Genomic DNA, 22199 nt, shown 5'->3' on the forward strand with positions numbered 1-22199 from the left:
AAATTTTCACCTTCTGTGCCACTGGTGTGGAGCACCACTGAGCCCCTCCAGGGGCTTGTTTGGATCAAACCAGAAAGGAGAAGATGGCAGAGCATGTCTCGCGCACGTCTCAAACCTGGAGGGCTGGAGAGACCACTGCCCGGCAGCTCTTCCTCACGCTCCAGCCACTGGTGTACCCGAGGGGAGGTCTAAAAATGCCCCCTTCGTTGGGAGGCAACTTCTGGGCCACAGGAAATTTAGTTAAGGGCTGGTCCAACCCTCTCCTAGGAAACCAAGCCTAGAGGTTACCTGTCAAGGTCAGAAGCTAGTCCTTGTCACTAGCTCCCGTCACACATAGAGGAAGCCTCAGCCAACTGCCGAAAGGAATGAAGGGAGAAACGATTCAGACGCAGCCTGTGAGCGCATCAGCAAAGGGGCCTCAGTGGCTCAGGGCTGCCTTGCAAAGGGCAGCAGCGAACCTCCCAGGAAAGACCTCAGAGGGAGGAGGAGAAGGGAAAGAGGAATACAGATAAATTTATTAGTTAAATACTGATTTTACAGCCATTTCACCTTAAGACAACGTTAGCAGGTTTGTGGGTTAAGGAAGGTATATGAAGGCGGCTTTCTTAGAAGAAAGCGATGTAAATGATGATTAAAACAGAACCTGGGTTTAAAGATACTCTCTGCTACCGCCAGGAGGATTTGGGCTGGGGGCTGGGTGTTTGGAGTAGCACAGAGGAAGGCCAGTCAGCTACATTCTGTTGGCAGCCAGGACACGGAAGGAAGCGTCTTCGTGAGCCCAGGGCCACGGGCAGAGACAGCAACGTGGAGAGGAGGCCGATTCCCAGCCCGCGAGAGTGGGAAGGCCGCCACCCCCCACGGCCGCCCGCCCGGTGTCTTCTCTCATCACTCGTCGTCTTTCTTCCATGAGTTGTGTAGTGTTGGTTTGAATTTATGTTGAGAAATCCCTAGCATCTGGCCTCCTGGACAAAAGATTGCTGCTGGAGAAAGGACGTGGGTGCAGGCGCTGCGCCCCTCGGGTGCACTCGGCCCGCAGTCCCGGCAACAGACGCGTCTCCGCGGTACCATGGCGCATGCGCAAATTCCAGGCTGACAAGCCCGCCCCGCGCAGTGCGGTCCCAGGCCCGGCGATGGTGTCCGCTAGACATCCTCTCCAGAAGGATCTCAAGTCTTGGATGAATGCTAGTCAAACTTGCTTCAGCACCAGAACCGTTTTTGTTCTTACTCAGGACCCCCCTGAGCGTGATGGGGTGGAAGGATTTGGGGACGTGTTCAAGCTGCGGGCAGAGCTGAATCACCGAGAGCAGTGGAGAGGCGCTTATTTTAAGAGGCCTCGGGGATGAAGAGAAGGAGCGATTTTAGCCGCGGAAGGAACTTGCGGGGAGGCGAGGTTGCCAGATTGTGAGTTTGCCGAAGCCACTCTGCGGAGGGAGAAGCGGCCCCTCCTCCATCTCCCCACGGAGCATCCGGTAACACTGGCCCTACCCCGTGTTTCTGGAGTCAAGATTCAGTATGAGGGATGCAGGTGTGCCGAGCCGGAAGGGGAGTGTTGGGTGAGGGCAGGACCCGCCGAGGGGCCAAGGTGTCCAAGCACATGTCCATCAGATACCCTGATTCAGGCTGGAGCAGGGGCCCCGGCACCCTGCCCTCGGATCCCCCGTGCCGGAAACACCGTGGAAAAACCACCATTTCGGGCCACAGCGGTGGAAAGACAAGGGAGAAGGACATCTCGTCTCTTGTCAGGGGTGGTGAGGCAGAAAATGAGAAGGAGTCTGCAACTCCGCGGAAGGGGCTTAAGTATGCTCCTAGTGAAGGGAGGCGGCTCTTCCAGATCAGAGTCTGCGCTCTCCCCAGTCCCCCACCTTGAAAAGCTATCCAATAAAATCCAGCGCCCGCTCCCCTAACCAAATCATTGACTTCAAGTTTCTTCCCAGTTGTTGTCTGGAGTCATTCCCAGACAGAGCAGGCCGGCCCCTGGGAGCCCAGCGCCTCATCTCTGCTGTCCTCCGAGTCCCAAGTCCATGCAGGAATCCAAGGAGGGAAGGAGGTGACATTATGCAGTGATTATGTCCCCGTGACTGTCAGCCAAGGCCAGGCTGTTCCAAGGGTCCTGCTTGGAGCTGGCCTGCGGTGACTGGCTGACAGAAGACGCGTAACCTTGCGGAGAGAGCTTCAGGGCCGAGAGGACCGGGTGGATGGAGGACCCGTGGCCAGACATCGCGCTGACCGAGAACGTCTGAAAGCGAAAAGTATGAGATGCGGTCAGTGGAATCCCTCCTGGGGCTCAGGAGGGGGTCTGGGCTGGAGAGGGGAGCCCCATTCCACAGCTGTGCCCAGGCTGGCTCCCACCCCAGGAAGGGGACGAGAGGACAGGGCCAAAGGACAAGGGCAGGAGAGGCATCAGGCAGCACTCTGTCCCCCTGACCCCTGTGCTATGGGATGCAGGGGGTCTGTGTGACTCATCAGCTGCTTCTGAGCACTGACCCAGTAGCTTTGTGACTATTCTGGTTTCTCAGAAGCCTCTGACGGTTACACGAGGCATTTTCTACAGTCTTTTCACCATCAATCTCCATTTTCAGAAGGAAGCCATCCCCCCCTTGCCCAGAAGGGGCTCCTGGCTCTCCTGGCCCCAGGGCACCAGCTTCTCTTCACCCTGACGGCAGAAGGCTCCTTAGGACTCGCCCGCCTCAAGGACAGGTGGAGAAGAGATCAGAGTTAATGGGAGACCATGACCAAGCCTGGGGGCATCCTGATCCCGGATGGGGGAACCTGCAGGAGCAGGACTGCCATCATATCTGACAGAGGGAAGTAAGGGTCCTGCTGGCCCATCTTCTGGACACGCATGTGAAGCTGGACCCGCAGCCAGCCCTCATGACAACGGCATCCTGCCTGTGACCTCCTCACCAACCCCAGCCCGCCCGCCCTGCCCTCTGCAGCTTCTACACCTTTGCCCACGCCGGGAGGGGCCTCCTCCTCCCCTTCCTCCTGTTAAAATCTACCCACCCTCAAGGGCAAGGTCAAGCCACCCTTACTTAGGAGACAGACTGGCCTAGAAAGCCCCGCTCCGCCTCCCACACAGCGGCCGCACTCTGATTCCGGCTGTAGCAATGCTGTGTGCCAGCACACGGGTCCTGGCACAGCGGGACTGCTAAACGCGTGCATCACGGTCGTGTGTCCAAATCGCTGTAGCTTGATCAGAAGTGCTGAAACATATCCTCGTGCAGACAGCCCCTTGCCTCGGGCGGGGGGCCTGGCCGCCTGGAGGCTACCCCCCAACGAGCAGTACCTGCGACAGGGAGCTGCCGTGCCCATAGTGGGATGACAGCCCAGGCTCTGTCTTGATGGGACGCATCTCTTCCGCGCTGCTGCTGGAAGCGCTGGTGGTGGGAGGGAGGCTCTCACTGCCCGAGGGACCTGGAACAAGGCAGAGTCAGGACACCCAGCCCAGGGGCAGGGACAAACGGATGGCGGCCCTTGGAGACAGCCAGGGCAGATCCGCGCTAACGGCTTGTCTACATTTGCTGGGGAGAGAAGCAGGGTCCTTCCATCAGTGCAGGGCAACGGTTCTCACAATGAAGCAGAAGTAGCAGAATTTCAAGGGAACTGTTTCAGATGACGGGCTCACCACCCCTTAACCCAGATGCTTGGGGCCACATGTGTCTCAGGATTCAGACTTTTGGATTTTAAAAAGGGCAAAGACTGAATATTACAGAATACCTGCAGCGGGGTCTGGGACAACACCCCGTAATTAAATACATTAATAGTTCTACAGCAAAACATGGGAATATTCGCACATGGGATAAATAAAGACTGTAACTAGCCTGTGTCAATTCCGATTACATTTTCCTGCCAAATCTAGCTCCCTGGATTTGGAATTTCGGATAGGGGATTGTACACCCCAACCGAAGCCTGCTCCCACTGGGACCCCACCATGCAAAGAGATGAAGTTCCCCAGGGGAAGGTGCTGTTCATATAAACAATGTGGAAGCAGGGATAAAGGCCGAGGACCTGGTGTGAGCCACTGAACGATCTGCTAAGACGTGACTGCCAGGAGGAGCGAGCCACTGTCGAATCTGGAAAAGGAGAACTTTGGTCATGTTCTCAGCAGTGGAACAGGGAAATTTATCTGACTTTGTCAGGCCTTAGATTAGAAGATAAACTTTCCATCATATCAGCCGACTTAATTTCTCCACAACTGCCACATTATCCAGTGAAATCTTTAATTTGACAGCGGTACTGAGGAGGGAGTGCTCTTGGTAGGGGACCCGAGTAGTCCTCATTCTGAAATCTAGAAATTGAGAAGGCAGAGTATATATTGAACAGAATATGGACCCTGAAGTGAAAACACTTGGCTTTAAATTCCAGCTCTACCCATTCACAGCTGTGTGACCCTTGTGATGTCATTGCCCTCTCTGAACCTCAGCTTGCTCATTAGTAAAATGGAGATCATAAATGGGCTCTCATGGGGGTCTGTAAAGATCAGTGAGATAATATTTGTGAAGGAGCTTTGCAAAGTACAGAGTACTACATGATGTTAATTACACACTGGCTTACAAATTAATGTTACAAACCAATCTGAACATGACTCACAGGACCCTGTCTTCCTTCACCCCACTTAGCCCAAAGCGAATTGAAAGAACTTGAGTTCCTGAGTGGCTGGAGCACCAAAGATGGAGGGACCGACTCATGTTCCTTTTTCCTCCAGGCCCTCAACCGGTCCAGCTGGACCTCTGCAGTCTTTGCAACTGGCAAAAACCAGGCCACAACATGAGTTGAGCCTGCTTTAAAAGCTCCCAATATGTTCCATGGTGATGTTACTTTTGCACTGGGTTATTCATTCTGTCCTGAACAGCTGGGGACGGACGATGCTATCATTACACCCTGGAAGCCTGGGCTGGCCCACCTGAGCATACACGATGCTCACACACTCTGAGAGCTACTGAGTTATCCATATAATTACACATCGATCTTTTTCTCACCTGCTGGCGTCTTCGATTTGTTAAGGTTCTTGGGCTTCCGTTTTCTGGTTTGAATCCCCTCTTTCCGCATCGCAAGAGGCCTGGGGACCTAGGGGGTCACAAGTTGATATACGTGGTTTTCCATTTGTACCTGATCTGTGACATTATTTACACACACACACACACACACACACACACAAATACACAATGAGAAGGCCAGATCTATGCAATTCCTCTACACACCTTGGGGCTGAGACTTAGTGAATCAGGCCTGGAACTCCTGCTGAGCAGGAAATCAATTCTACCAAAAAAAAATGTGTTGAGCATGTCTATTCCATGCTGGGTATTATACTAAACTCTGGAGAAACAAAGACCTAAAGGCACAGTCCCTTCTCTCCAGAGGTTCACAGTTGGGAAAGACAGACAAATAGAAGATAACCAGATTCATAGGTGATGAGGGAAAATAGAAAAGAAACACTGAACTCTGTGTCCTAGGCTGGGGGAGGGAAAGTGGCACATGGGCACATCAAGGCAGGCCTCCCTGAGGAGGTGATGCCAGGGTTGTAGGAGACTGTCAAGTAGATGAGGGGCAGACATTTCAAGCAGCAAGAACAGTATGTGCCAAAGCCGCTAACTGATCAACCAGACTGGGTCACTGTGCGAGTGAAAAGGGGGTGCTATTAATAGTTATGCCGAGACCATGGGCACAACCTGAGGCGGCCTGGAGAGTGGAGACGTAAAGTCACTCTACACGGAGCAGCTCCGCACCGTGCTGACCCTGGCTGGGGCAAGTGGTGGTTCCCATGGGTGTCGGGAGCAGCAGGGACGGTGGTGGAGAGACTGCCCTGTGGCCAGTGCCTGAGTGCTTTCTGACAGCACGTTAGGGCACCTGAGTTCTCCTAAACAAGCAGTGACTGTCGGGCATCACACTCCTGAGCCATTCAAGATGCCTCAACAAGGGTCGGGGGCAGGCCTGCAGGGTCATCTTTCTACTATTTTAAAATAGTGTGCCTGCCCCACACCTGGCTTCTTTCAGGCCTGGCCAACCAAATCGTTTAGCCCCTGGTCTGTGCTAGTCTCCCATATGGGACTAATAGAGGCCACACCTGCAAATACAGAAGGACAAGTGATGATCGCTTCGGAGGTGTGAACGTGGAATTGTTAAGAAAGAAGTGCAGGGAATTCCCTGGCGGTCCAGTGGTTAGAACTCCGCACTCTCACTGCTGAGGGCCCGGGTTCAATCCCTGGTCAGGGAACTAAGATCCCACAAGCCGCGCACGGTGCGGCCAGAAAAAAAGAGAAGTGCAGTAGCATACGTGAACTTGAACTGCCTTCTAGTCAACTGAGAGTCAGATGAGACAGCACTCCCACACGTGGAGGAAAGTATCCTCCCCTCCCCGCCCTGCCGCCCTCTAGCCCCGCGCCCCGCGCCCTCCTCTTGAAGACCATCCTGACTTCAGAAGAATCCTGTCCTCATGTTTATCCCCACCCGCCTCAGTACTTCAAAAAAAAAAATTGTCATAAAATGCACATCACATAAAATTTACCATCTTAAGCATTATCAAGTGTGTAGTTCAGTAGTGTCGAGTACACTTGCATTAATGGATAAAGTCACCTGTGACAGTATAGTGTAAAGAAAGGAAATGCTTTCTAAAAAGACTTTGCAGATTTTCATTTTGAATTTTAAGTGGCAATTTTGAATTTCAGCTGCCAGTGCCAAACTTAAACCTGTAATTCTTAATATAGACATTAAGATTGTACTCGTAATTATGATCAGATAAATGTTAATTGATTTCCCTAACTTGGTGTCAGTTTCTAAGGATAAGTCTCCTCTTAGGTGCCATAATTAAATGTGTTTAGAGCTGATGATAAATTTCTTAATCTTAATTATTCTGGGAGTATTGCCCTAGAGACATTATGTTCTTATGAAAATTCCAAATACCAAAAATGCCACAGGGAATTTTGACATAGCATAGTGATGGTGGGGAGAAGAAATGCATGTGACTGAGAGACTCACTACTAATTCAGTGTTTCTTAAAACGTTTTTTCATCAACCCCACCCCCAAAGCCTTTTAAACTTTTTTTTTTTAAATAGTGCCCCAATGAATTTTTTTTGGCCATGCCACACAGCTTGTGGGATCTTAGTACCAGGGATTGAACCTGAGCCCTTGGCAGTGAAAGCATGGAGTCCTAACCACTGGACCGCCAGGGAATTCCCCCAATGAATTTTAATATCATAGGTATGCTGTATATGTATTATATCTGCTTTATACATGAAAAGAGTAGGGGTTTTTTTGGTCCTACTTGGGGGTGACACCACCCCCATTTGAGAATGCATGTTCTAATATATCTTTTTTAAAAGGAGAGGGGACCTAGTGATAGACATTTGCATTGGCAGATGTATCTTTATGTGTGTCCAAATCTTGAAGCAGTATTTTTTTCTGCCAGGGTCACTAGAAGATAGAAGAACTTTGTTTTCTGCCAGTCACCATCTTTTAACAGCTGTGCTTTATACCCTTCCCACCACAGGCATCAGACAAATCATTTCCCACTGGCTTTGGAGGTCTTGCCAGATTCTTACTTGATTTATAAATGTATCATAAATAGAATCATTCAGGTTCCTTCTCATCTATAAAAATCAATTAAAATCCTAGGCGAATGAATTTATTTTAATTAAAGTTGTTCATCATAACACGTTGATAAATGGCATTGAAATTTTACTGATGAGTCGACTGTCATATTCAAGTAGGCTGCTTGCAGGAACTGATAGAACTATTGGTTGATTTAAAATGTAACACAGGTGCCAAAGTTTTAGTGTACATTATTACCTAGACTACTGAATTATCTTTGTAAAAATCTCCTCAGATGCTATTTACAGGTGCCATGTAATATAGGCTAATGTGCATTTCTGAGAATTCTGGTAAACTGCCTTGCTATGATCTTTCATGTAAAGTATTAGTCCTCTAGTATTGATAGAGAGTATGTCTATTCACCAGCCTACTGAAACCTCGTGGTTTAAAATATGATTATTAAGAAATAAGTTTTTAAGAAGACTTTATTTAAGTGGGATCTAGAAGATAAGTACTTTTGACTTCAAAATAATGAATTTATAAATGGCCTCTGTCTAAAAACTTGAATTGCAGTGGATTTGTACCTAAACACAATCTTATGCGTAATTGTATGAAATTTGGTGTGGATCAGAAAGCCTTTCCCTCCCCACTTTTTTTCCTTCTGTTTAACTGTGGGCTACTAGCAGCCATATCAAATCCAATCATTTTAATTTTCCAATGCACCTGTCATCGCTTTATCCTTATTCTAAGATCATCATTTCTTAATGAATTGAAAAAATGGTAAGGATACTTTACAAATTCACTCTATCACTGTCAATTTAGTAACTCTTAATAACCTTAGTTAAAATAAAAGCTCAACTGCTTGTGCCTACTATAGAGCCGTTGAGGAGACGTGGCAACAGATCTGCTCAGTCCTTTGCTTTGTAGACTTTATCTAGAGGGACCAATCAATATCTTATTAAACTATGATATGATTAGAATGGTTATGGTTGTATTACTGCAGGTCTGGGAACTATGCATTAAATGTGTCTAATGAATTTGGGGTGCTACAAAGTTATCAAATATAACTGAGCTGTTTCATTTCAGGGAATTTCCAGTCAGTGTAACCATTTTAAAATATTTTAGGATGAAAACAGTTTAAACCATTTTTTTAAGCTTGAAATCCTGAAGGCTGTGCTTCAAGTTGACTTAGAGGTAAACCTATTGGGGAAATAAGTGACCCACTTACAGACCGAAGCCTCTATTAGTTCAGAAAGATGTTCTACATTTTCTGGCATCCTAAGAATAAAATATTATCTCTGTAAGTACACCTCATTTCCATTCTAGTTAGGACTAATGGATCCTCGTGTGGCAAAGAGCTGAAGAATGGAGAAAACTGGATAGCCGATAATCCAGATAGTTCTTAGCACTCTGAACAACCTCAAGTACAGCCATCCAAGCCAGTAATTACATTGCTGCATTATTTCTTTGTGAAATTTGCTTCTTGTCTGTACCCTTGAAACTGAATAAAATTTCAAGACTCCTTAAAAAAAAAAAAAAGTATACTTGCATTGCTATGAACCATCACCACCATCCACCTCCAGAACACTTTTCATTTTGCAGAACTGAACTCTGTGCTCATTAAATGGTCACTCCTCACTTCTCCCTCCCCTCAGCCCTTGGCAACCACTATTCTACTTTCTGTCTTTAGGAATTTGACTCCTCTGGGACCTCATATAAGTGGAATCACACTGTGTTTGTCCTTTTGTGACTGGCTTCTTTCATTTAGCACCATGTCCTCAAGGTCTATCCATGTTGTAGCCTGTGTCAGAACTTCCTTCCTTTTGAAGGCTGAATAATATCCCATTGTATGTGTAGACCACATTTTGCTTATCCATCCGTCCATCAATGGACACATGGGTTGCTTCCACCTTTTGGCTATTGCGAATAATGCTGCTGTGAACATGAGCATACAAATATTTGTTTGAGATTCTGCTTTCAATTCTTTTTGGATCTATACCAGAAATAGATTGCTGTATCATATAGTAATTCTATTTCTAATTTTTTACAGACACAATCCTTTTAATACCTACATAATATTCCTCTATCAGTTCCTTTTATCGTTCCCCTATTGAAGAACAATAGTTTCTTTAACCATTTTCCTCCCAAAGGTTTTTTTTCTCCATTTTCATTATTACAATGATTCAACAAGTATCCTTGTATACACTTCTTGCAAAAGTTGACCCTTGAACAACATGGGTTTGAACTGCATGGGTCCACTTAAATGGGGATTTTTTTTCAATAGTAAATACTACAGCACTACATGATCCATGGTTGGTTGACTCTGCACATGTGGAACCACAGGTAAGGAGAAATCACGTACATGTAGGGCAGACTACAGGTTAGACATGGATTTTCGACTGCAGAAGGTCAGCACCCCTAACCCCTGCATTGTTCAAGGGTCAATATGTTTTCTTATGAGTATTCTTAACTATATTTTTAGACTTTTTTTTTTTTTTGGCTGTGTTGGCTCTTTGTTGCTGTGCGTGGGCTTTCTCTATTTTTAGACATTTTTAAGCTCATTATAACAAGAAAACATGAAAAGATGCATGAGATTAAGTTAATAACAACCCCTCCCATCTTACTACTATCAATCCTCTGCCCATGAGGCAATTGGAATAACAGCCTGTTTCTTACATTTTAAGAAGTTCTCAAACATGTGTGCACATGTACATATCTATATACATATGTATGTGTATTCGTCCATCCAAAAGTGTTCAATGTATATATAAGCAACTACATATAAATTATGTTCTCCCTCTTTCTTTATAAAACTGGAACCATGCTATGTACAGTGTTCTGCACGGACTTCATTTTTAAGCACTATGTAATGGAGATTGTTCCAAATTAGAACATAAACAGCTTTGGTGATTCCCTGGCGGTCCAGTGGTTAAGACTCTGCACTTTCACTGCCAAGGGCCTGAGTTCGATCCCTGGTTGGGGAACTAAGATCCCACAAGCCGTGTGGCCAGAAAAAAAAGAGGCTTGTAGAAGCTCTCTGTATTCTGGAAATATTAATCCTTTTTCTCATGTATGTGTGTATTGGTTTTACTTTCTTGGGGTATCTTTTTCCATACACTAATATGAAATGTTATACAATCAAATATATCTAAGTTTTCTTTTATGGCTTAAGAGTTTTGAAAACTTGCTGAAGAAAACTTCTCCTCCCATCCCCAAGGTTATATAAATACTCCCCCTCTACATTTTCTTCTAGTATTTTTATTGTCTCTATTTAAAGATGTTTTACGTTTCATATCTTTAATACATCCAAGTTTATTTTTGCTTTTGGTAGGAGGTAGAGGTCAAGTTTTGTTTTTGTTTTCCAGATTATGTCAATACAATCATTCTTAAAAAGCCATCCCTTATCCATTGAATTGTTACCTTTGTTATATATCATACTACCACACATATAGACTATTTTTTAGTCTCTTCAACTGTGAAATGGGAATTAGACTTATGTAATGTTAAAGATGGAAATGATGTTCCACAGCAATGTCTCTGTTACGGTCTGAATGTTTGTGTTCCTCTCAAATTCATACGTGCACAAACCTAACATGCGAGGTGATGGTATTAGGAAGTGGGGCCTTTGGGAGGTGATGAGGTCATGAGGGTGGAGCCTTCATGAATGGGATTAGTGCCCTTATAATAGAGACCCCACAGTGCTCCTTTGCCCCTTCCACCAAGTGAGGACATAGTGAGAGAAGCCTGCCACTGGACAGGGGGTCCTCCCTCGACCCTGCTGGCCTCTGATCTCGGAGCTCCAGCCTCTAGAATCATGGAGGTTAATTGCTATTGTTTAAGCTGCCCAGTCTATGGTATTGCTATAGCAACCCTAACGCACTACGACAGTCTCTAAGGTCCCTTCCAGATCTACATTTCTTTGTTAAGAAGGAGAAAATGAATTATGATCTGCAGGGAGGAAGAGGGGTGAGACCCGAGCGGTGGAGGAAAGCGCGGGACACGGTCGGGGGACGCTTACGCCATGGAGCTTCATGTAGAGGCCGCAGGCGTTGCACACGGGCTCGCCCTCGGCGTTGCGGCGCCACAGAGTGGTGGTGGTAGTCTGGCAGTTGGCGCAGGAGAGGCCCACTCGGCGGGAGGCGGACTGCAACACAGGAGACAGACCCTTCAGGTCCAAGGACAAGGACACAGCAGGCGCCGCAGCATCTTGCTTCACCGGCAGCGAGCGAGGGGCATGGCTGTGTGAGAGTCTCAGACCAGCCACCGCACCGGATGCTCGGATGCCGCGTCCCTAAGCCTCTCCTGGGGGCGCGGGAGCAAAAGGGCTGTGCTGCAGGGGATGGCAAATCCTGGTCATAACTGCGGCGTCAGCAACATTATCAGTCACTCGCGTCAGGGAAAAGCCCAGCAAGCCCTGCATACTGTAGGCAGAAAAGCTTCTCCCCAAAGTAGAATGAATCTGGGCCTCAGGTGCCGGGAGTGAGTGGGGGTGAGGAATTACTGTGTCTGAGTGTCTTCAAAGACTGACCTCAAGAAAGGGAAGCACCAGGGTTTATCCCCTCTGTTCTTCTTTCCCTAATATCTGTGAAAGCTAGTTCGAATTGGTCAAAATCAAATTTTAGTAGAAAAGACCAGGAAACTAGGAGACAAAAACTTGGTTCCAACTCTTCCCCAGCCACAGGGCCCAGCACGCCCCCCATAATCTCCCTGGTCTTTGGGTTTATCAAGGGATCAACTGAAAACAGGGTAAGTCACAACACAGAAAGGATGAATTAGCTTTCCTCGTGGAGTTGATGTGAACACAGGAGATACACCAGACAACGCTGGGTCGGGGAGCAGGAAGTCTGGACTCTGGTCCCCAAGCGGAGACTCAGTATCTAAGTGACCATGGGCAAGGCCATTAGCTTTTCTGAGCCTCACTCTTCACTTCTGCATAATTAAGGGGTTGAACTAAATGGTCTGGACCGTCCTCGTAGCTCAAGCCAACTCTGAAGGTGTAAGAAATTACTATTTGCCACTCACCCAGCCCTTCACCTTCTCTGAAACATGACTTGAAGCCCCAAATTCAAAACCAGGAATTTCCCACCAAGGCCGAGCCCTGAAGCCAGGAGCCGACAGAAGGAGAGAAGCCTGGCTGCTGGGCGCCCGGCACTGGCTTACCAGGCGGCGCTGGGGCTTGATGAGGGGCCGGTTGATGCCGTTCATCTTGTGGTAGAGGCCGCAGGCGTTGCACAGGTAGTGTCCCGTTCCATCCCGCCGCCACAGCGGGGTGGACATGGCCCCGCAGTTGACACACTCTCTGCCTTCCGAGAAGTCGTCAAACATATCTACTGGGTGGGAAACAACACAGAGGATTAGTTCTCTGTTTATGCCAGAAATCTCACAGCGGAGAATCTAGACACCAAGGAAATAATGCCCTCTCCTTGCAAGGAGTGGAAGACGGATCGCTTTGGGCTGCCTGGCTTTTCCTCGCTCGGCCCTAACCCTTGGGAACCGGCTCAGAGGGCTGTCCTGGCAAGCGGACCTCACCCCCGGCATCCCAGACACAGCAGGCTCTCCCTGGTCATGAGAAAGGGAAGGGAGTGTGGCAGAGACCACCAGCGCCTGGATTTCTCTCTCCTTCAGAGCCTGGGCGGGGGTGGTTTTCACCTAACACTGAGTTCCACTCAAGACCTTCTTTCTCTCTTTTTTCCCTTTCAAAATTGAGATTCCATTTCCTTTTCAATAAAAATATAATAAATATTTACTTCGGGACAATTAAATGCTGGAATGTGTAAAAAAAAATAGAAATCATACATAATCCTGTAACTCAAAGATCACCATGTTATTAACATTTTGTTCTGTTAGATCCTTTGCAATGTTTTATATATTGACATATTTTTGTCTACTTGAGGTCAAGCTGTATCATTTTGAGCCCGTTTTTTCACTTCATACCAAAGCATTTTCCCATGTTAGAAATTCTTCATAAATGTATTTTAGTGTATATTATCCCATGCTAGTACTGCACCATCCTTTAACTATTCTCATTGAACTTCTGCTTAGCCAGTTTCTGACTTTTGTTTTGTAGACACTGCTCATTTTGAAAACTAATCTTAGCATTTCTGGTTATTCCTTAGGATACTCCCCTAGACGTAGAATTACTGAGCCAGAGGGACTATCTTTTTCTGAAAGTTCTTGAAATTTTCAAACTTTCCTGCAGAAAAAGACTGTAATTCATTTTTATCATTTCAATGTATCTGTATGATATGCTGTGTCATAGTTTGACATTTTCCTTGCTTATTGGAACATAAAATAAAGGTGCATATTATGAGCAATGGTGCTTTAGAGTGGAACCCGTCCACAGGAACGTGGCCATCCCTGCCATTGCCCTACACTCACTCACATGCCCCTCCCTCCCCATCACCTTTGTCTTCCATGTCTATAGAATTTAACAATTGACTCATCTCACTCATGGCCATTTCAGTCATCCTGCTGAGACAGGCTGGGCCAGTTTCCTTATTCCTTGTCATCTACATAAAGCCTGGCTCAGAACTTCCAGAAGTCTCTCTGACTCCAAGTATACTCCATGTATACAAAATGCTTCCTATTTTGAAAATTTTTATATCCTTTCTAAATTTTCTGTCCCTAAATACAGCCACCCTGGTGTTCAGATTGTTCTTATCCTACTACCAGAGGCAAAAGTGGATTTTTCTCTAGTTCAGGGGAGAGACTTGGGGAGGAGGGTAAGCGCTCTCCCTCCACCAGCCTAGCCCCTTACCCTGGGGTTTAAGGCCGCACATTCTGCTAGTTCTGTGGCCTCGCTACCTGCTCTGAGGGAACTCGGGCTGGAGAAGAGGATGGTGGAGGCCCTCTCCTCAACTCTGGGTACACAAACAGTCATTTGCACCTGCAAACAAGTAACTATGAGTAAACAGTGTGCAGGTGTGAGGGGCTGTTTGCTCAGGCCGGGGAGCTGAGCACACACCGGTCACAAGAGAGGCTATTTTTGCACCTGGGTCACACTGAGAACCCTCCAGCAAGGTCACCTGCCTTGAGAGCCGCACATGACACGATGACTCCTGTTCTCGGCTTGCTTCCCCAAACCCCGGGGGAGGCGTGGAGTGAACAACCTGCACCGTCACCCTCCACCTGCCCTTGCCCGGTGGCCCTGCTCCCTCGGCCCAGCCTTCCGGTGAGGGGACTGGAAAGGCCAGGGGGGCTCACAAAAGGCCCTCAGACCAAGGAGGGGCGCTGGCAATGTCCTCCCAAGGAGGGGCGCTGGCAATGTCCTCATTTTGCAGCGTGTTTGCAATCAACACTAGATGGCGCTACAGCCTCTAAATTAATCCTCTGCATTCCTGTCTAAATCACGATGGTGGGATTTTTACATCACCTTTCCAGTCCAAACAGAGCACAACCCAATTAGTCTATTTTTCTTTTAACAATGAAAAAATTTAAACATATTAAAAAGTGGCCCAAATAGGAAAATGAGCTCTTATTTAAGCACCATCCAGCTTCCAACAATTTGTGGCCAATCTTGTCTCATGTATACCTCCACCCACTTTCCCCCATCCTGATTTCTTTTGAAGAAAATCCCAGACATTCTGTCATTTCACTCATAAATATTTCAGAACGTGCCTCTCACCGATGAAGATTCACACTCTTTTCCTTTTGAAGATAAGCAAACCAACCTCTTTCCTATGTTCCAGTTCATCTAAAGAAGGCTGCACAGGGAGAGGGTCTTTCTCCATCCATTCCTCTTCTCTGGAGGGGAGATTCCCTTTTCTCTTCATATTTATTGTTTTACATCCAGGACAGGATCTCAGCCCAGGAGCCTCCCTAGCAGTCCTGGTCTCTCTACCGGTTACTGGCCTGACTACCTTGAGAACCCAGCACCGAGGCTTGCCTTAGAAATGCCTTCTTGCCACACAGAATGGGTTACACAGTCAAGCAACCATTTTACAGGCTGGGGAAAGGCACTGGAGGTTGGCAAGTGTGTATTTGTCACCGACAAATACTTCCTGAGCGTCTGCTATTTCAGCACTCCGATAGATGTCACAGGAGCTCAGAATGCTAATGACCTGGTTGGGCAGATTGGGCCAGAGTATCAATAATGAGTAAATATTACTGAATTCATTTGGGCCACATATCTTAAACAAGTTGGGCATTATGGTGGCAGAGACTTCTTGCCTAGGGTAGGAAGTGCAGAAGTCCCAGATTGAAGAGTCAGGCGTCACAACAGCAGCCAAAGGAAGGATGGGGAGGTGAAGGCCGTGCTTCCTAAAAGCATCCGTCAGACGCACCACATCTCCTTACAACCCACCACACCTCCAAACGGGCAAAGTTTCCATATCTTCTACCAGAAAATCTTGCCATCTGACCCACTCAATGGAACGTTACATAATTGTAAATGATGATGACAAAGACAACCTAACAATAAAGAAAAATGCCTACCTCCCATGTTAAATGAAAAATGCATCACGCAAAACACCAAATACACGGTGATGGCAGCTGAGACCACCAGGAAGGGGCTTCTATTAGGCTAATCAAATTGTATAGACTTCTCATTTTTATTTTTTATTTTTTAAATTTACTTAATTATTTTTGTCTGCGCTGGGTCTTCGTTGCGGTGCGCGGGCTTCTCATAGCAGTGGCTTCTCTGGTTGCGGAGCACGGGCTCTAGGCGCGTGGGCTTCAGTAGTTGTGGCACGTGGGCTCAGTAGTTGTGACGCATGGGCTTAGTTGCTCCACGGCATGTGGGATCTTCCCAGACCAGGGCTCGAAGCCGTGTCCCCTGCTTTGGCAGGCGGATTCTTAACCACTGTGCCACCAGGGAAGTCCCCGGACTTTTCATTTTTAAAAACACCGTTCTGTACTGTTATAATTGCTTAGTTTTTAAAATATGAAAAAAAAATAAGAACGAAACAAAAAAAATTTTTTGATCACTTCAAGCAACTCCCAGTACACTCTGGGGGAAGGGACTGTTTTACTCTCTTGCATCTGACACATACATATATTTCCCCCCTTGAACTGAAGAAGGGAGAGAAAGAGGTTCAAACCCTGCTGTTTAGCACCCACTCCGGGGGAGGTGGGAGGTGACAGGCTGGGAGCCCCAAACCAGCACCATCATCTGACGGTGTGAAGCCTGCTGACAACCACTGCATCACACGTGCACTCGGCGGAACTTCCCGAGGGCAAGTGGGCAGCAGCCCGATGGCTAATAAGGAAGGGCACAGCCACGGCCTTGAGTTACGAAAGCCCCACCCACCCAGTGCCGGGCATCACGGGAACTGGACCAACCACTTAGAAGGCAGTGGGAGGGCTTCCCTGGTGGCGCAGTGGTTGAGAGTCTGCCTGCTAATGCAGGGGACACGGGTTCGAGCCCTGGTCTGGGAGGATCCCACATGCCGCGGAGCGGCTGGGCCCGTGAGCCACAACTACTGAGCCTGCGCGTCTGGAGCCTGTGCCCCGCAACGGGAGGGGCCGCGATAGTGAGAGGCCCGCGCACCGCGATGAAGAGTGGCCCCCACTTGCCGCAACTGGAGAAAGCCCTCGCACGAACCGAAGACCCAGCACAGCCAAAAATAAATAAATAAATAAAAATAAAAGTAGCTATAAAAAAAAAAAAAAAAAAAAAAAAAGAAGGCAGTGGGAATCCAGCTCTCTCGGAAGTGGGTCAGCTTTACCCCACATTCAGAGAAAAGACTTGTAATAATAGTTGTAAAGTACTTTGTAAATAAGAGGAAAAACAACAATGGCTGTAAAGTGCTTTGCAAACACCACATGAGATAACAATGATGGGTTATTGTCAGGGTTGGAGGGTTTGGGAGGGAGCGGGAACAACCAGGGAGAACCTTGGTGCCTGGATATTGGTGGGGGGGGGCACAGATAAAAGAGCCAGGAGATTTGGGTATCTGACCTTTTCTCAGAATTGTAAATTGTATATCATTCTCAGACTTGGCCCAGTTTGAGACCTGTGGGCAGGGAATGAACTTGCAGGCAGGTTGACAGGTCTCGGGGCTCTGCTCATGGGAAATATTAATTCATGATCATTTTAGGAACCAAAAGCAGACAATGAATTGTGCCCTCACCCCAAGAATGGGGGTCTAACTCCTCACTTCCATCCATGCCCCACTTAAAAAAATTCTTTTTAAAGAGGGGAACAAACCCAGCCTAATTTCTTCGGCATCTGATTTAGTACCGAAAGTCCTAGGAATTAAGGCAGACTGCTCCCACCCAAGTGCCTGAAGGAAAAATGGGGGCCGGGAGGTTGAAGGACCCCACCCCGACTTCCCCACGGAGAGCTGACGCCATCACGGGTAAGGACCTGACCTCTCACGCCCGGCTCCATCCATCTGGGGGAACCCACCCACAGGCCAGCGGGCAAGTCAGGGCTGGGAGGAGGCAAGGCAGGAGAGGAAGAGAGGGGAGGTGGAGGGGAGGAGGGAGGGGACTCAGAGGCCGGGATCGCGGCTGGCAACACCAAAGCTGGTTTGTCTCCTGACTGCTGGAGAGAGAGCTCAGGCTGAGGGACGGGGCCATGCGTGTGCCAGCCGCTGGGTCAGAGTCATAGAGCCTGGCTCTGCTCTGAGCTCCACCACTGGGGTGTCCGTCACACCTTCCCTCTTCGGAGGGGCTTCCACTTGCTAGGGGAGCTGGGCCTTGAGCCCGAGCCCGGGTGGGAGAGACCCTCCTGTCCCTCAGCCCTCAGGTGCTGAGTCCATCTGGTTTCTGGCGGGGAGCCCAAACATTTGCCGTGTGTGTCTGCTCTATTTGCCTTTGTAGCAAATGCTGGACGTAGAGATATACTAGGTAAAGTTGGGGCAAAAATCTCTGCCCAGAATTGTTTCCGTCTAGCTGGGGATGCACAACTCAAAGCAAATAATTACATTAAATGTGACAAACTGCAATGACGCCTGGGCTGCATCACTACCCGGCCCCCGCCCTCCCCCCAGCAGCACATCCTCAGCCATCCTAGATCTCTCTGCGATCTATCTGGGGAGGGAAGACACACAAATACAACGGAAATTACCCATGCCCAGGGTAGCGACTCAGTGCTGCAAATCAAGGCCAGAGGGGATTCCAGGCCGGCAAAGAGAGGGGAGGGGCCGCCCAGAGACCTCCCGGAGCCAAAGGGGCTTCAGGAACAAAGTCCCCAGCCCCACCCAGACGTCCCAGGCTGAACCCCAGCCCCGAGTCCCATCCAAAGTTCAGCAGAGATTGTGCCTGGATTTCCTGACAGGCCCGGCTCTGTCCCAGGGGCTGGCGCCTGGTGAGCAGCAAACAAACCTCGAGGTTTCGGGGCAGCTCCTGAGGCTTCGGTCTTCTGGGCTTTGTCAGGCCCAGGCTATGACAGGCTGCTGCCGCGGGGAGGGCGGACACAGCTCAGGCAACGTCCTGCTGGCGGGATTAGAGCACCTATTTTGGAAGCTCCTGCTGAACAGAAGCGGTTCCGCTGCCCTGGGGAGCCGAGCCGGGCCCCCTGCCTCTGAGCGCTCAGAGCAAAACGCTGGGGTTCACAGAGAGCATCCACTACATCCCGACCCCGATCCACGAGGGGCAGACAGCTTTAGAAATTTACAAACAAGGAAGCTGAGTATGATCTCTATGAAACATTCAGCGCACTGCATTTCTGGATAGCCACGGAATAATATGAGAGACCTTTAAACGTTTCTCCAGGTGAATATTGTAATTGTACTGGAAATAGATTTCCACCACAACCCCCAACACACACACACACACACACACACACACACACACACACACACACACCCCCCTCCAGCATTTTACCTAGGACCCTGGCTTCAGGCTTGAGGTGAGAGTTAAAGAATGAGTCAGGTTAAAAAAGAAAATCACAAAGAAGCAAGGACATTGTGAAGGAAGGAACAAAAGCACCAAAAACAGGGAGGGATGGAGAGAGAAAGAAAGAAAGAGAGAGAAAGAGATAGGGAGGGAGGGAGAGAGAGAGAGGAAGGAAGGAAGGAAAGAAGGAAGGAAGGAAGGAGGAAAGAAGGAAAAAGAAAAAAGAAAGAAAGGGAGAGAGAGGAAGGCAGGGAGGAAGGAAGGGAGAAAGAAAGAAAGAGAAAGAAAAAAGGGGAGGGAGGGAAAGAAAGAAGAGGTTGAAGAACAACTCTTGCTATGACAGGCTGGAGGAAAATATTTACAGCATATTCCCAAGAGTTTATGCCTCCTAATAAGCTAAGAGAAATTACACATCACACAGAGAAACATGAGGCGAAGACTTCGCTGGGCAACCAATGCCTGTGACTGAAGGAGCTGTGGGAAGAGCCAAGCCTCTGTCTTTCCATTCCGTGGACCCCCTGCTCCTCCCTTGAAGACCTACAGGCTCCCAAGTATCTACCTCCACTCCTACCTGGTCTGTGTGCACAGCAAGGGCAGAGTGGGAGGGAGGGCCGGAAAGAGGAATGTCCCTGGGGTTCAGAGAAGTTAGGTCTTGCCCAGGAAATAGAGGAGCTGGGATTTCAACCCAGACTGACTGGGCAGCCTCTTAACCGTGGGCCCAGAGTCCCACCAGCTCCTGCCGGCAGATGGATGGTTTGACCATCCTGTCGGGGACTCACTTCTCTTCCCAGCAGCAGACAGCATCAACACGAACAGTTTGAAAATCAGTACGTGAAAGATAGTCTAGGGTCGCAACGTGACATGTTAGTGGCGAGGACCACAAGAAGTCCAGGACTCAGGTATGCCCTGTTTACCCAGCTCATCTGATCACAGAAGCGTCTCAGGGCACGTGTGTTTCAGTGCTCTCCAGCACACCAGCTTGGGAAATGCCTCCTAGCCTGCATCTTTGTGGCCTTCAAGAATCCCCACAGGTAGGGATATAATTACAGCGTAAAAATTTCCCCATGACAGATGGGTCAGTCACTGGCCCAGGAGAAATGTCTCGGTGCTGTAGAATTCACAGTTGACCCTCAGTGACCATAACGTCCTGAGCCTCCTGCATGTGCAAGGTTAAGTCCATGATGGATACAGACTGCCACATGGCCAGGTAGAGTTCTACGGTGTTCGGTTCTGAGAATGTGACTTCATTTGCCGGATCTGGAAGTTAAACACACATAGACTCCCAGGAGAGGGTCACTGTGGCCCTTCCCACCTGTGATCCACGGGCTGGGAGACCGTCTTCAAAGTAGGCAAATGAACTAAGCAGGAAACACTCAAAGATTGTGTTGTGTTATAAGTTCTACTGTAAAACTCCTGCTAATGTCGATAGTTTGTCCTCCTAACAGTAAGTGTTTCTATGAACACTATTTTGCCCAGTGGTCTCCTCGTCCTCTGCGGGCTCCCTCCTATCCATTTCCACCCAGTGGATGAGCTGCCTGGAGTCTTCCCCGCGGGGCCTGGGGAAGAAGCCTGCGGACGTTGAGTGAAGACTAGCCAGGGTCTCCATAGGCTGCTGCGTTCAGCAGACACCCCGTCCTGTAGCCTCCACCCTCTTAAACCCGGAACCACCGGCTCTCCTCTTTTCTAACACCCCTCGGGCTGGCTCGGATGCCACACACCTCATCATCCAGAATGGCACGCTTCTGAGGGAAAGGTGCTTATTACCACTAATTCTGGGACAACAGGCTTAAAATCAGACGTATGGCCACTCGCGGCCGAACTCCAGGTAGGAGACCTACAACCCTGACACACTTACTGCCCTGTGGTCCCCTGCACACTCGTTTCTCCCCAGTGTCACCACCTCCCTGGCAGGGTGCACGCAGAATGCAAGGAAAGAGGTGCCTAAAACTGCTCTAAATGCTGGGTTCTCTAGTTGGCCACTGACAACCTCCCAGCTCCCTGGGTTCAGGCTGGGTTCAGGCTGGGTTCGGCCTCTGGCTCGGCTACCGCCACGGGATCCCTGGGTGGCCATCAGCCACTGAAAATGTTTGCTGCCTCCTGGACTCCGGGTACTGAGCCCAAACCCTACCCTTCCTTTTCTGGGCCTGGTTAAGTTTTGAACGGCCCCTCATCCTGGTCGCCCTGTGCTGGCTCTAAGGCTTCTGGAGGGCAAGCACACAGCCTCGAAAACTAGAAGAGGTGTTTGGGTGACTCCGTGGATGGGCAGTGGAAGAAACCAAGGTCCAGAGATGGTGAGTCACTCACTTAAGCTTCTAGAACATTTCGTGACCTGATCTTCGCCCTCCAAGCACCACGCTGCTCTCAGGCTGGGTCACTCCATCTGCAGTGCTCAGCACACAACAGAAACTCAGTGCATTTTGACCCATCAGATTTCAACAAATCAGCATCCTAAAGCGTCTAATGAGGCAGCAGTAGGATGGTGTAAATCTGAAGGCTCTGCCCCTGGCCTGCCTGCCTGGCCACCAAGATGCATGTTCCTGGACAAACGTCATAATTCGGCTGACAGAATATGTGTATATATAATTATATATACAGATGGATGGATGTGGAAAAGTGCTCCATGATGCATTAAAAACCAGCCCACTCTTGCTAGTGATAAAACTGCTCTAATAATTCATGAGAATACATCAAAAGGACCCCACCACCACCACAGAGAGAGACAGAGGAAGAGAGAAATATTTATTTTTAAGATGTTCATGGCAAAACACTGGAAACAACCCAAATCTCCACTGATAGGGGAATGAGTAAGAAAACTAAGCTGCAGTAAAAAAATATGAACATTTGAGTTGATTTTTTAAAATGACAATTACATGGACTATGTTAAGATTTT

General features: G+C 48.5%; 1 protein-coding gene across 4 annotated transcripts in view; it reads right to left on the reverse strand.

The window, feature by feature from the left end:
- Window positions 1-497: 497 nt before the first annotated feature.
- Window positions 498-22199, reverse strand: part of GATA4 (GATA binding protein 4) — a 79036-nt gene continuing 57334 nt past the window's right edge. For 3 of the 4 annotated variants that reach the window (XM_036856778.1, XM_036856777.1, XM_036856776.1), the window contains exons 3-7: window positions 12689-12858; window positions 11547-11672; window positions 4980-5067; window positions 3287-3414; window positions 498-2236 (exon numbers count right to left, since the gene is read on the reverse strand). In XM_036856778.1, the coding sequence (XP_036712673.1) occupies window positions 2054-2236; window positions 3287-3414; window positions 4980-5067; window positions 11547-11672; window positions 12689-12858 (695 nt within the window). In that variant the 3' untranslated portion in view covers window positions 498-2053. The remainder of the gene's footprint in view (window positions 2237-3286; window positions 3415-4979; window positions 5068-11546; window positions 11673-12688; window positions 12859-22199) is intronic. The other variant, XM_036856779.1, reaches the window with a different exon arrangement.

This window comes from Balaenoptera musculus, chromosome 6, assembly GCF_009873245.2.
Source record: "Balaenoptera musculus isolate JJ_BM4_2016_0621 chromosome 6, mBalMus1.pri.v3, whole genome shotgun sequence".
Classification (NCBI taxonomy): Eukaryota; Metazoa; Chordata; class Mammalia; order Artiodactyla; family Balaenopteridae; genus Balaenoptera; species Balaenoptera musculus.